The 14,732-nt window shown below is 43.5% G+C and overlaps 1 protein-coding gene across 1 annotated transcript; it reads left to right on the top strand.

Annotated features, from left to right (window-relative positions):
* The first annotated feature begins 918 nt into the window (after positions 1–918).
* On the top strand, positions 919–9,565 carry DEXI (Dexi homolog). The gene is made up of 2 exons (XM_082292263.1): positions 919–1,927; positions 8,908–9,565. The coding sequence occupies exon 1, from the start codon at positions 1,397–1,399 to the stop codon at positions 1,676–1,678; it is 282 nt and encodes a 93-aa protein (XP_082148389.1). The 5' UTR covers positions 919–1,396; the 3' UTR covers positions 1,679–1,927; positions 8,908–9,565.
* Positions 9,566–14,732: the final 5,167 nt, after the last annotated feature.

The following is a 14,732-nucleotide window of genomic DNA, read 5'->3' on the forward strand; positions in this document are numbered from 1 at the left end:
CCGCGGACTGCGAGTCCCAGGGAGCAGCGCGGAGGGCGGGGGCAAGCGCCCACACGGGCGGGGCGGGGCGGGGCCTGGGCCGGGCGCGCTCTGCGGGCGGCTCGCTTAGAACAACATAGAGTAAACGTAGCCTCAGAAACCCCAACCCAAAACAAAACATTAAACGTGTGCCTGTGCCTCCAAAATGTGTCATAATTTAAAGTAAAATTTGGTCCCTGACATTAGTTGTTCGGCTTCCATAACTCTAACGGAGCTGTTGTGTGGGGTCAACTCCTGTGCTGCAAGACGCAGCGTCAGAAATTCAGCTGCTGACCTTCCCCTTGCTGAGGTTTTTCCGGTAAGGGCTGCACGCTTACTTTTTAATCGGCTTAAAAATTAAGAACGAAGAGAATGAGACCACTGACTGTCTTGACCTAGTTTGGGATTTTTTTTTTTTTTTTTTTGCTTTAGCCAGAGAAATAATCTAAATCTGTGTAAAAGCTGAAGAATTTGTCAGCCAGTATCAAAACCGCACCGACTTTAAAATCACGCCTTCGGTTACATTTTGGTATAGGTAAAGCCTTGGTCAGCAAAGAAACACCTGCACCGCAGCCGAGAGGGGCCCGGCCCCGCAGTGCTGCTCCAGGAGGGCCTCGGCCACGGCAGTGATCGTGAAACAACTTCCAGGGGTGAAGGCACAACCCAGACCTACCCACGCTGCCCCGCTCCCCGGGCTGCGGCAGAGCTCGGGCAGGCAGGAGCGGGCAGGCGAGGGGCGCGCAGCGCAAGCCACCTCCTGTCCTTTGCAGCCCCCGTGCAGCCGCAGCGGGACCCGACTGCCGGCAACGCGGCGGAGGCGCCAGCGCCCGTCACGGCCGCCCCGCGCCAGCAGCAGCGCGGCGCTGGTAAACAACGGCGGCGTGCGGCGGGTCAGGCGCGGGGCGGGGAGCGAGGGGCGGGCGGGCAGCACGGTCCTGCCGCGCAGGCCGGGCTGGCTGGCAGGTGCTCCGCGCCGACCTCCCAAGGCGCCTGCGGGCTCCTTCCGCAAAGTTTGCGGGCGGGAGGAGGAGGAGGGAGCCGCCGCGGGACTGCAGCAGCCGGACTGGAGATGTCGCTGAGCAGTCTCCTGCCAGCGGCGGGGTTGCGGCAGCGCCGCTGAACCCGCGCTGGCCGCCCGCCCGCCCGCCGGGGCGCATCTTCCTCCAGGGATTGAAGGGACCCAGCCGGCTTCTCCACGCCCCTGCGGGGCTCTCCTCTTCCCGGGGTCCGGATCCGGTTCCTCAGGGATTCTGCCCTTTGCTGCCACCGGGGCTGCGGCTTGCAGTCCTCCACCGCTCCCGGCTCCGCCGCTGCCGCCCGCCCCCCTGCGCCGGCCGGGCGGGTCGGTGCCCGCTGCCCCCGCAGCCCCTACGGCTGCATGACCGCCGCGGTCTCGGCACGTCTGGATTCGGTGGAGTCCTGGGCCTTCCATGCGCTGCTGGTGCTGCCCTATATGTTTTACGTGGGCTTGTTCTTTGTCAACGTGCTGATTCTGTACTATGCCTTCCTGATGGAGTACATCGTCCTCAATGTGGGCATCGTCTTCCTGCCCGAGGATATGGACCAGGCTCTGGTGGATCTGGGGATGCTCTCCGACCCTGGCTCCGTGCTCTACGAGACGGACAGCGAGCTGGATGTCTTTGACGGGTACTTGGAGTGACGCCCTTGGGCGCTCCGAAGCGACTGAGCGCTGCCGCCGCCTGGCCCGGGGTAGGGGCCCGGCGTCCCGGCATGGCCGCAGCTCGGGGACCGCCGCGGCGCCGGGATGCCCTGGCTGCGTCGCGGCTCCTTCTGCGCAACATCTTCCCTTCCAAATGACACCCGCCCCGCCGATGCAGGGGCCAGAGGGGCAGCCGGGACCCGCCGCCGCCGGGCAGGCCCGCAGAGACGCAGAGGGCTCGCAAGGGAAGTAAGTAATTTCCTACTGTCTGGCCGGGGACAGCGCTCCCGGAGCAGCGGGCACAGCGCCGGGGACACGCTCTGCCGCAGCTCCCGGCACTGGAGCGCGCTGCGGGCAGAGGGCCGGGGCCGCCCCCGGCGCTTTCCCCGCCCGGCAGCGCCCGGGCGCCGGCGGGGCCCCGCTCCTTGTCCTCCGAGCGGCGGGAACAGCGTCCCTCCCCCCGGCGACTCATCCTCCGAGCCACTGCAGCTGTGCTTCTGGGAGCCGTCGGTATAGCCGGGCAGCAACTTTGCTGATTCGGTCCTGAAAGCAGCCCTGAATCTAAACGAGCATCCCGGTTAATATTTATTACAATTCAGAGACCTTCCTCGAGCCAGAAATGCATCTTAATTTGCTGCCCTTTAAAACCACTCTCTTGGATAACCACAAACTACCCAGCTCACCGTTCTTCCCATTTTAATTGTAGCACGAGGGTTTGCTTGATCAATTTTTTTTGTAGTTTTGAGTGATTCTAAAACTCTGGAAATGTAAGGATTTAGCATTTTAAAACACTGAAATGCATTTGGGAGGAAAAATCAGTATTTCTAGCTAGGACTTTCTGTGCCAAATGTATGTTAATGAAAACATTCACAGTTTAAATTAAAATGTGTTAGCAAATCTGCCAGTAGATTTTTTAGCAAAATATTGTCTGTGCATCTGAAAACCAGTTCAGGATATCTTTTTTTTTCTGTTTGAATTGATGGAATTAGGAAATTCAGTTATAACGGTACAAATATAACCTCGGTGTCCACACTATAAAAGTACCAGTTAACATCAAGCTATTTTAAGCAGTCTTCTACTTTTAAAAACCCAAACAAACCTTCCTGTAGTTCTGTCCTTCATATAGATTAAAATTATCTCCTAAATGTTTCTAGTCAGATTCTATATAAAGCAATATTAGCTGATTTTGGTCAATAGTTTAGAATAAAAAATTGGACATTTTTGGTGTTGGAGTAACATTGATTGCGCAAACACAGCTGAACAAGGCTTGGTCAAAGGCACGTGGGAGCCTAAGGAGGGAGTGAGCAGATTTTGTTGCTACTGAAGAAATCTCACTGCATATAGTCACTGCAAATGGAAGTATCTATGCCAACATTTGGTGGTCCAACCCAAGCAACTGGATTAGAATAATTTCTGCTAGAATAGAAAGTGTGGAGCAGAACAGTCCTCCCCACAAATCACCGTTGACTACTTTTGTGGTTGTCTCCTCTTCCTCTTTTTCAGCTGGGCAAATAGTAGACATGCTCTATATTCCAGGAAAGAAATTCCTAAAAATTAATGGTAATGTAAGCAAAATCTTTGATGCTAAAAACCATATCCATTTTCTTCCCCAAAATACCTTTCCCCAAACTCCAGATCTTACTGCTCCAATGCCATTTAGTAGAGGGATTAAAAATACTTCTTTTAAATAACTTTTTTTTCTGTGTAGAATTTGTCATGATGAGTTGCATCCAGTTTTCAGGAAGACCTAAGGAGAGCAACAGACAAAATTTTCCTCCGTGGGTTTTTCCTACTATATGAACATATAATTTGATATGAGCACAATTCTGTTCAGTGTACATTAATGGGCTTCTTAAAATTTTCCTTCGTATTAATAAGGTAAGCTGCTCTGGAAACTTCTTGATATTCTAACTATAAAACCCTCCATATGCCGAAATCAAAATGTAGAGGTCTTCTCAAAGCTCGAAAGTAAGGCTCAGTTTATATCCACCGTGAGCTAATGGAGCTCTGCACAGGTACCAGCTCCAGCCTTGATCTTCCATTTGGAAGCTGTCATGATAGACGGTGGTTTCCACTGAGAATCAAATCACAAATCCCTAAAGTTAAAATGATTCTCAGGCAGCAAAAAAAATTCACTGTGTTTCATCTATTTATATATTTAATTATACTTATAGACGTAACAACCAGGCCACAAATTGCATAATTATTTAGCTACCAGGCAAAGACTCAGTGTGTCACCATGACGAGGGATTTGAGTTAATATCCTGGTTACAGGTTTCTTCACTGTTCTGTGCCATTCCTCCTCACCAGTTCCCTAGTAGCAAAGCAGGCAGAAGAGGGCCCTAATTTGGAGCTGTGTTTTCTGTTTTGGGAGCAGCAGTAAAGCACTGAAAGGGAAGATTTAAATTCCTGTGGTGCCTTGCCTGCAGTGACCCGAGTTCGCTGTGTTAACCCCTGCTCTCCTGGCCTGGCAAGGTTTCCCACCTGCCCTCTTCCCTTACACCCAGAAGTGCTGAGGATTCACAAGACACTGCAGGAAGAATGGGTCTGTTTTGCCAGCAGTGATGAAAAATACATAGGCCTACTCTTTGCATTAAAGGGCAGGGTTCTTCATGTGACTCACCAGTGATTTCTGAGAACAACCAAAGAGCTATGATTAGCCTGAGCTGAAACCTTGCAGCGTCCCCCGTGCCTTCGGAAAGCGGTGCCTCGCAGCCCGGAGTGAGTGAGTGACGTGTGACAGGGAAACAGAGGGGGCAAATCCCAAGAGGCCGTTCTGCGGTATGTGGAAAGGCTAATTTAGATGTAAAAATAAAAGACACGTGGATCAGAACAGCACTGTGCTCTCTGGCAGCAAAACCCTCACTTGAATAAACTCAATAGAAGCAAAATGATGTCCAAGTTTCTGAGCGTAATTGGTGGCAGAGATTGAAGGCAGACAGCTAAGTAAGCAGCTGAAAAATGTTTCCTGGCCTATTCAAATGAAGAAATTTATCTGTGTAAACTGAATAGCATTGAGCTCATTTGTGTCATCTACTGTTACAGTGTGAGTGTGCCAGGTTATTTATTATATTTGAAGTCCCCTGGAATAAGGACATACGACTGTTCTCATACTTTCATAAAATCAGATGTGACTCATCACAAAGTACTCCTATCAGAAAGAAAGGTGCAGAAGTAATCAATAATGAAAGCTGAATAAGAAATACTGATTTTATATAATCTTACAGTACACGCTTTACCTGTATTTTTTCATAAGATGAATAATGATGATTATCTTCAGTGAGAGAATCCAGCACTCAAAAACCTGTGACTCAGCACTTCCAATGAATGTCTGCATCTAAATTCTGAATCAAAAAAATAGCATAACTCCCCAGCTCATCAATATAGTGTCAATTAGAACTGCAGGCTCAGTGTCTATGAGACAGCAACCCCTGTGCCTCTGTTCTGAAACAGAGATGTCCTGCAAAGGACAGATCAGAAGAATGATGTCGCTAGCACTGTCAGAATACATTTAAATGTATCAGAATCCACTTCCTGACTTCTTTCTTTCAGACTTTAAATATTAAAAATAATGAGCAGAGCAGTTTGTTACTTATTTTAGCTTGCCATTTTTTCACTATTTTTTCCCCTTTTTGTAGAGATCTCCAAGGTGATTTGTTGACTCCATGATACAGATCACTTGGCTGTTTTATGAGTTACAGTAGCAACAGGATTAACAGCAATTGCTATGATTTTTAGAACAGGTTTGAATTTTTAGATGTTATTAAAATTAATAGAAGTCCAGTGTTCAAACTCACCTGACAGCTCTGCTTTAAAGAGACGTGTACTTTACAGGAATTCCATTCTAGATGGAAGGAAGACAAAATCATGGTTAACTGTTCAGCTGTCCATACAGACTCATTAACCACAGCCATGGATAGTTCTAAGTGATTTTCTACCAAATGCGTTTATTTATATAATATAAAGAGAGTAAGCAGATTTTTCAAAAAGTTTTCTAAATGCTGCTGTTAATAATGTGAATTAAAACGCAGCAGAGAAATTAGAGAGATGTTTAATTTTTGATAGACATAGTTCAGGCCTGAGTATTGTATGTGTTAAAGGCCTCAGCCACAAGTAACTTAAAAGAATACTTTTTAAAAAACTCTGTTGTTCTTTCCTATAAAAATGAAGCTTTCTTTAATAAACTTGCTTCAACCTATTGAATTGGCAATAGCCAATTACCACTTTTAAGCTGTCAAAAGAATTAAGAAACGAATCCAATTTAATTCTTCATGTTTGTTTCCTCTGGAGGAGGGGCACAGTGACACTACAGTTCAGCTAATAACTATCAATCCTAAAATAGAAGAAAAGAATAATTTGTTTAGAGACATTTAGTCTCTAACTCTTTGCGTTTGTCCCCTCATAATGATCCTAGCTTATAGGGAGTACAACTATCCCAAAGGACTAAATATGCACAAGTTGCTAAATCTTTCCAGTCTTCCAGGGAAACTGTCAGACTTTCTTTTCGCAATTGAATTTTATTACTTTGGCGACAGATTTGGAAGGAAAAAATAGCTGAATAGTTTGAATGATGCTCTCCAAAGACACAAGTGTGTGTCTAATATATGTGATTAAAAGGGCAAAGACAAATAGAAGCCATATATGGGAAATAACGGTACAATGGAAAATGATGACGTGCACTGAGTGATCGATTGCTTGGGAAAACTCCAGGTCAGTTCACAGACTTAAGGCTAAATATTCTTTGCAGGGCCAGAAAAAAAACCTCAAGAGTTGCTCAGGCAGTAGAGCCCAAATAGGCCACGAGATCTGAAACACTGCTGCAGAAAGTGAGGAAACAGAAAGCAGACAGTGTCAGGATGTGAAACAGAGTCACACCATGTATCCTTTGCTCCAGCCTGCATTGTGAGGAACAGTAACTTCAAAGGCAGAATTAACAAAGATAATCACGACTGAGCTGTTAATGCTAGAGTCATACTGTTACAACTGTACTGGTCAGTGCTTGCAGGTATGTTCTAGGCTATTGAAAGTTCTAGTTCTCAGATTTTAAAAATACTTTAAAATATTTTCAACCTCTTCATTTTCTACTGTTTTCTGAAATTTTTGAAATTTTCTGTTAAAAAATAGTTTCTCATGAAATTTGAGGGACAGATTTCTAATCTGAAAATTAGAAAGGCAGGATAGAATATCCTGGCCAATTGTAAAATTTACACCCCATTTAATATCTGCCACAACAAATCACAGTCTTGGACTAGCAGCCCTACAGCAGTGTTTGGAACTTCCATTAGGCAGCTTTGCACTTTGCTTTGGAGGCCCAATACATTCTGCTGTGCTATTTTTAAGTCAGCCTAGAATCTGATCTACAGTGCAGAATACTAAGAACCTCACTGAACTGTCTGCTGTAGATGAGTTTTTAGTTCCACTTGGAAAGCAATCAGATAAACATGAAATGAGTAACCTGGTAGAGCTGCTGTTCCCCCTTTTCATGTTCTCATTCTAAGAGAAAGGATTTTGAGCAGATGTATACTGTTAGCAGGTACTGTAGCTGACAGACATTTGACAGAAATGCCTCACTGGACACAAAAGTGCTTCTTGTTTCTGACCTAGTATCTACAGTAAGTGGCACACAGGAACATGTGAAGTGTTGTGATGAGTCAGACCATGATCCCACAGCCCTGTGTTCCACCTCCGGGAGAGCACATGTCCCTGACCAAAATCTGCAGGCTGTTCTCTGTGCTTTCCCAAATCCACAAGATAGAATGCAGGATGTTAGAGGGCACGTTGCTGCCCAGCCCTTTAGCAGATGTTTTCCAAACCTGCCACCCTTTGCTCACTCAGTGTTACGAAATCCCTTCTGGATTTCCTTCCTTTCAGTACAGGACCTGAATACTTGAAAGAGCTTATTTTCTGCAGTCTTGAAGATTTTTCTATTCATCCTCTTCTCTGAGTCAGTAATGGTGATGAATAAAAATTGGTCCCTGGTATACCCTGCTACTGAGTTCTTTCCTACCAAGCTTTATGCTTTCCTTCCAGTCTTTTAATCTGCTTTCAATCCATAAAAGAACCTTTCCCCCAGTCCTGTGTCAACATGTTTGCTTTTGGTTTCCTGTAATGCCTTTGTTAATGACACTATTGCACCGTCTGTCCAAGCTCATGCACAATGTCTGACCATCATATTTCATTCTTCATTCAGAACCATAAGGGGGAAGGAGGGAGGAGCTGTCCTTCCAGAGACTTGCTGCACACGCCACAGAAATGTCCTGAGCTGTAGGCAGCCAGGGGACCTGCTCGTGGTCTTCTGTACCTCAACTCCTCCTCAACACAGACTCATCCCCAGTCATCCCCTCAGAGCTGCACCATTCTGCACTATACTAATTAGTCGTCTGTAAAATCACAAGACCAGATGGATACTGTCACTAGTGCCCAGCACCTTCGTAATCCACAGCTCTGGTTCTACTTAAAGAAATCTTCTCAGCCTTGTGTTTACCTCTGATGATAGTAAAAAATCATCTCCTAATAGCAGTTGGAGACTTTGACTCAGTCAAGGCAAATCAGATAAACTGGGATCAAGCAATATAACAGTAATTTATTCTTGGCAGTAAGACCAAGAAGTTACCCCAATATTATTTAATGTTATTTAGCTCTGTAACTACTTACCAGTAGATCCAAAATAGTTGGAACAATGCGACTCTAAAGTAGAAGAAAAAGTGACCAAAATCAGAGACATCAAATGTAGGCAATACATAATTAACACGATCCAAAAAATAAAACCACTCTAAGGAACAGTATCTAGTCAAGATAATGTAGCCAGTTCAAACATCAGTTTTAATAAGTAGGTCTAATGATATCAAATCTGGATAAAATAGGTTACCCCACTGTATATCACAGCTGGTTTTACTCTCAAGAACATCCTTTAGTAATTAATGTGATGCACTGTGGTTCACAGCTTACTCTCATACCCCTCACACTGGTCTCTTCATGGCTCTCTTAAAATTCCTAAGGACTGGTGTGCTCTAACATTAACAGAAACTGTGACACGGATTTCTCTGAAAGGTTCTGCAGGTCTTTACTTCTCAAAGAATTATTACCCATAGTCACAAAAGGGTTTGATTTTTAATTTTTTTTTTCCAGTAAGTCAACAACATGGTGCTGTATGTCACATACTCGGTGACTTTTCTGTTCATTTTAGGTATGGAGGGTTACTCTGTGTTTATGTGTCTTCTTTTAAACAGATTCATTAAACACCTGAAATGGATTATGACCAGGCTAATGGATCAAGTCCTGGAAAGAAACTATACTCTGAAGTGTAGAGATGAAAATAAGGACAAGAGAACAAGAAGAAGAGTTGTCATCAGACCTTGTCAGTTGTGACTTCTCTTCGTGGTCTTTGCCTCTTGTATGTGCACTAACTGCAGTGATTCATGCACCATACTGGGCTTCCATAGGTAATTTTGGGATGGACTGTATGAAAAATAAGATAAACTATGTTCCACTATAACAGAAAGTCAAGATGTTACTCAGATTTGATAAACTTTTGAATAAATACCATGTCACCCAAATGGACACGCTCTACATATAGCTTAAGCCAGTTTTACAATCACACGTTGAAAATTTTACCAGCCAGTAGTTCAAAGGCAGTGCTTTCTCAGGGGAAAACATGCAGGAGTGACTGAAAGAGGTTCTGTTCAGGGAGTATTATGACAAGAACTGTGCTAGTAATATATTTTATTTAAAATGAGAGTTTTGAAATAGATCAGAGAGTGAGTTTTGTATAAGTCAGGTGGATTCGTTATTTAACACAGGATACTTTGCAGATTGTTTAAGCTCACGTTCCTATGTACAGATGTGAAAGCAATACAATAAAGACTGACCTTTTCCATGAAAAATTAAGCAGTTGTGTTGGAGTTATTTTTCAGTTCGAAAAGAAAATAATTGAAACATGCTTTCCAGGAAATTCCAGTTTTCCTGCAGGTACCTGCAAGTAGTTCCAGATTGCTGAGATGGCCAGCAGGTAGGAAATCCTTCTTGTGAATAGCTACTTAAAAAATCAGACCTGAACTGAAACATCAGGAACTGTGGTGGGGGGAACCCATATGTTATTGAGGGCAGGCACTGGACTGGTTTTGTTTTACTATCATTATGCTTTTTAGAAAAGTCTGATTTTTGTAACTGCAGTTGTCAAACCAAGTTGATGTATCAAGAACATTTTGGATAAAGCAGAATTGCAAACAATTCTGCTGACACTCTCGGCATGATGTCTGTGCTCTGCAGTCTGTCTGCCATCTGCTCCCAGCGTGGGCTCCCCGATGCAGACAGATGGTGTCAGGAGTCTCTTGACAGCCAGTATGAAGGAACAAGAGGGTGATGGTTTAGATCCCCCATGAAACAATGACAAACTTGTGTATCCTGATACTCCCAGTGTGTTGCATTCAAATAGCACAGTTTAGCTCCTAGGCAGTAGAAATTAGCTCCCAGTTCCCAAAATTCTGTGCTCCAAATGCAATTTTCAGCCCCTTCTGCAAGAGGGGAAGAAGCACTGGCACTGAACCAAGTAGCATTTCTCCAAGATACGTTTCATCAGGTGCAGTTCAGGACCTTTAAAACACTGATAAGTGTTTTGTTCTATGCAATCCCTGGACAGCAATTCAGGAATGAAGTCACTTAGGGCACAATTTTCTAACACAAATACATTTAGGGATGATGAGTCCCCATTTAGGCACCTATAGAAAGAATAACCAAGTTTAAAAGGTTGTCAAGCTTGTGTTTGTGTGCCCATTTGGTACTAACATAGGAAAGGCTGAATTTTGCTACTGAAGGGGGCATTCCTGCTGCTTCTATAATTATTAATTCATAGTGTTCACAGAGGTGGCTTTGCTAGTTTTTCAGGGTCTCACATATGCCATTTTAAGAACATGGTTCTGTTTGTCACTATTGGTACTTACTGCAGTACCTAGTAGTTTGTAATAAATTCTCTGCAGTGGCTTTGTGCCACAGTGCACAATAAAGCAATACAAATTTCACTGAGTCAGTCACTTTGGAGATTCTGAATCTTAGATCAAGATTTATGATTTCTCAGAACAGCTCAGCTTCCTGCATTTAAAGGATGGGGAGAGTGTTACAGGCTCTGACTACCATGATAACACAATCCTTGGCATTTTAGCAGGGTTTCTTTGACAACAAAAAGAGATGTATATAAAGAGAGCTGCATTTTTCTCATCCTAAAAGATTTTTTAGAACACAGATTTGATCACAGCAGCTTCTTTGAGGGTAGCCAGTGAATTCAGTCTCTATACACAAGGTACTCACTTGACAAAAGCATTTTAGAGGAGTTTGGTGCCATAAGAATATCCAGACTTTGGACCAGGATTAATTTTAGAACTTTTAACTGCAAAGATTTAGAAAGGATGAAAAACCCTTTTTTCTTTTATTAGCAGGTGGCCTCAGTCAGCACATTTGTATCTCCCGATCCTAAACCTACAGTCTGTCAGTTGGCATTGCAAGATCCTGTTCCTGTTAAGAAAGAATTATTTCTCCATTTCCAGCCCACTGAACTGTTAAGTGCCAGCAGGACCATCCTGTGTCCCTCACACAGTGCTTTTCACTAACCTGCAGTACGAAGCCCCAAGCCTCGTACTGTGTCAGAAGCCAGCAGTTTCTGTGTGGTTTCATAGTATTTCCAAGAGAAAAATCGAAATAATTTTCAACAGGTACTACAAGGGACTGTTAAACAGAATACTTTTATTAATACTTTAAAAAAGGTGGATAAAGACAACCAAAATACTGTATCAAAATTTACAATCTTTATATTATAAACACACATCTCCCCCTAACTTGGAGAACAGCAGTACCCCCAACATGATTTGAGCAGTCCAGACAGCATCCTGTAACATTTAGCTGCATCTGTAATATTTAGCACATTCTCAGACTCAGTCACGGTAAAGTGCAGCTGCAGAATATAAACCCTAAAGGGGCATTTGTCATCCAAAGCTTAGTTAAGAGAAGCCAAGATAAGGGCTCACCATGGATGTGCACGGCTGGAGTGCTGCAGGCTAATGGGAATATCACACAAGATTTGGCTCAAACGACCTCCCATTCAAGCAGATCAAAGAGGAGAGTATAAGTAAGATTTTTTTATCCATGGCTTTGGCTAGAGTTTGGCTAGAGAGAAGAACCATGCAGATAGTTAAGAAGAGTACTAATGCATTCTAATTACAATCATATTCTCCACAGAGTTTTTCCACCTTGCTCTCTATTCCTTCACGTTATGTCTGATTCCCTGCTCTCAGAAACAGACCTTCCTTGCTTCCTTCTTTCTTTAATTTGTCCACATCCCTGCTGTCAAGATTCTGCAGACACTGAAACTTAAGCAGAGGAGTAGAACTTGCTGGAAAGAACGTAAGATTGTGGTTTTGAACTGTTTAAATTAGAGATTTTTTAAAGACCAAGAAACAGAGTATTTGAGAGGTTAGTTGAGAGATTCTAGTTTGCACAGATCCTTGAGTCAGTATTGTCAGTGCTTCCTAACAGAAGAGATTTCAAAGAGGTTGCTGAACTAACCCTGAGTTAACTGTGAAGTAGAGACTTCCTCATTTGTAGCATTTTGAGCATTCTTAGCTTTTTCCATCCCTTTTTGTTCTGTCTCAGACTGTATCTGGACGGGAAGCCAGAATGGTGGTCCTGACCTGACAATTGCCTCTGCATAATTTTAAGTTCTCTTCATGTTCACAGAGCAGAAATAAAGGAAAAAAGAGACAATTGGTTTGTTGTTGCAGTCAGCAGGATGAATATTTGGCCCACAGATGACTGAGACCAGCAGCATAAGCATGCTAGTGCTTTGAAATATGCTTTTGTCTGTGATTGCCTGGTTACTCATAACTCTGTACCAGAAGGCCAAATAAACCACACACAGTAGTGATATCACTGTCAAGTATAAAATTGGTGCTTGTAAACATTTATGCTGCCAGCTGCATTTAAGAAATTAAATACCAATCCAGGTATATGAATTTAAAGTTCTCATTTGAGATGAAGTAAAAACCTTCAAAGATTGTCACTTTGAGGATTTGTGTGCAATAAACTGGCTATTTTTATCTATTTGGATTTCTGTGATAATGTTAGAAAAATCCTTTGTAGTTTTTCACTTTTAATTCCTTTCTTTTCATTACTTCTTTTTTCCCCCCAATCTTTTTGAAGGATTCTGTAACAAGTCATAGAAGATATGTTTCTATCCCTTATGACAGCATTGATTATTAGCATGAAGAAAAGAGCAACTTTGAGATTCTTGTGGATAATCTTATTATATCAGAATATTTTCTAGGGCTGGTGATTCTTTTTTAAGCTCCTCACGCTAATGCTTCAAATCAGGCCATACAGACAGGTGAAATCTGTAACACTGAGCTTTAAAAGTCCAAAATCATCAGACCAAATTTGATGGCAGTTGCCACTGGCACCATGAAATAAACAATCTGATTTGATCTTTCAGTGCTTCAGATGTTGCAGGTTGAGCAGCTTTCAGTTTGCTCTTCGATGAATCAGTGATGGAATCAATATCTTGGTGGTTCCTGGTCTCCTTTAATGGTGGTCACAGTATCCAGATGCTCTTTTCATCTTTGAAATTTGATGTTGCTTAACTCTTTATCACTTCCGTAGAAATACAGTTGGGTCTTTGAACAGCATTTAAAACTCTGTAATTCACCCAATTTAAGCATCACTTAGAAACTTAAATGTGACTTTTTTGCAACGAACATGAAAACACCGATTCCTAAAGCAGCAAGAAGACAGGAAAGCACAGAGGACACCCTCCCCTCTTCTTTATGACATCTGTGAAATGATGAAAACAGAACGTCAGATGTACGCCCATCAGACTAATCACCATTAAGATTACCAAAATCATAGATGTGATGAGCTTTGTAAACACACAACAGTGACTGGTGGATGCTGGATGTTTCAAGGTTGGCAGACAGGATCCAGACTTCCTGTTGCTATTTATCCTCAGTGCTAATGCAGGTGTTCATATCCCTAATGTCTCCTTTCCTAAGTAGGTAGGGTTTTTCAACAGGACAAAGACTTAGTTGACTGTGGGCTAGTAAGGAGCACCACAATTTTTCACTGCTGCTGTGTAAAGCTGGTCTGTGAAGCTGCTACAGCACCTGAATCTTCCAGAACCTGTAGCCAGGTCAGTGCCATACAAACAGCCCAGTCTACATCTGGTGATTACTGCACTGAGAGCAGGAGTCATGCAAAAGCTTGGCCCACTGCATGGTCCAGGGAGCCACTGGCAACTGCAGCCATTCCATGGCCAGGCCCATTTAAAGCATGGCTCATGCAGCTGGTGATCACACTGCAATTTGTTTTCTTGCCATCTAAAGAAAGATGGAGCACATCTGATATCTGGCTTGACTCTGGCATCTCATTCTTCTGGCATCATTTCACTGATGCAACCTGCATATTTTTTTTTAAGAGCAAGTGGAAGCACATGGCAGAAAACTGGAAACGGAAATCCTACACAAACCCCCCAACTTCCCATCCTGGCTGCAGCTCCTTCAGTCCGGGACCATCAAGGCAGTCAGATCCTGGTAATCATTGACAAACTTATTAAATTCTTCTCAATGCAATATTGCAAGGATCCTTGAAACTGTGCAGGCAGAATCAATGAAGTAAAAGTGGCTGCCAGGGGCTAAACCACACAACAAGACTGAGAACAGGGAATGTAGGAGGGAGTGTTTTGCTCTGAGTACAGTACAGGTACAGCTGCATAGTGAGACAAGCAGCTGTTGAGGATTGGTATTAAACAAAGGAAAAGTGAAAGGACTTACTGAAAATCAACACAAAACAAGCTCTGAAGAGTACATAACTCATCTATTAAACATGAGAAGTACACAGAGCTTTAGTTTTCCACAACAGAAAAGAGAAGGTAAGCAGGGCAGCTGCCAGTCACTGAATGGGGCTGAACTGGGAGTTCTAGAAGTCCATTTTTCTTAATATAGGACTTGCAGTCTGCTAGTGCAGCTGCCAGGGAGGTGGGGGATGCAAGGTGAGTGCAGGGAAAGGGGGCCTGATG

The sequence above is a fragment of the Coloeus monedula genome (genome assembly GCF_965178545.1).
Source record: "Coloeus monedula genome assembly, chromosome: 16".
NCBI classification, from domain to species: Eukaryota; Metazoa; Chordata; class Aves; order Passeriformes; family Corvidae; genus Coloeus; species Coloeus monedula.

What these genes read in the sequence shown, in the direction of transcription:
- DEXI (XM_082292263.1), top strand. Translation starts at nt 1,397, where the DNA reads ATGACCGCCGCGGTCTCGGCACGTCTGGATTCGGTGGAGTCCTGGGCC.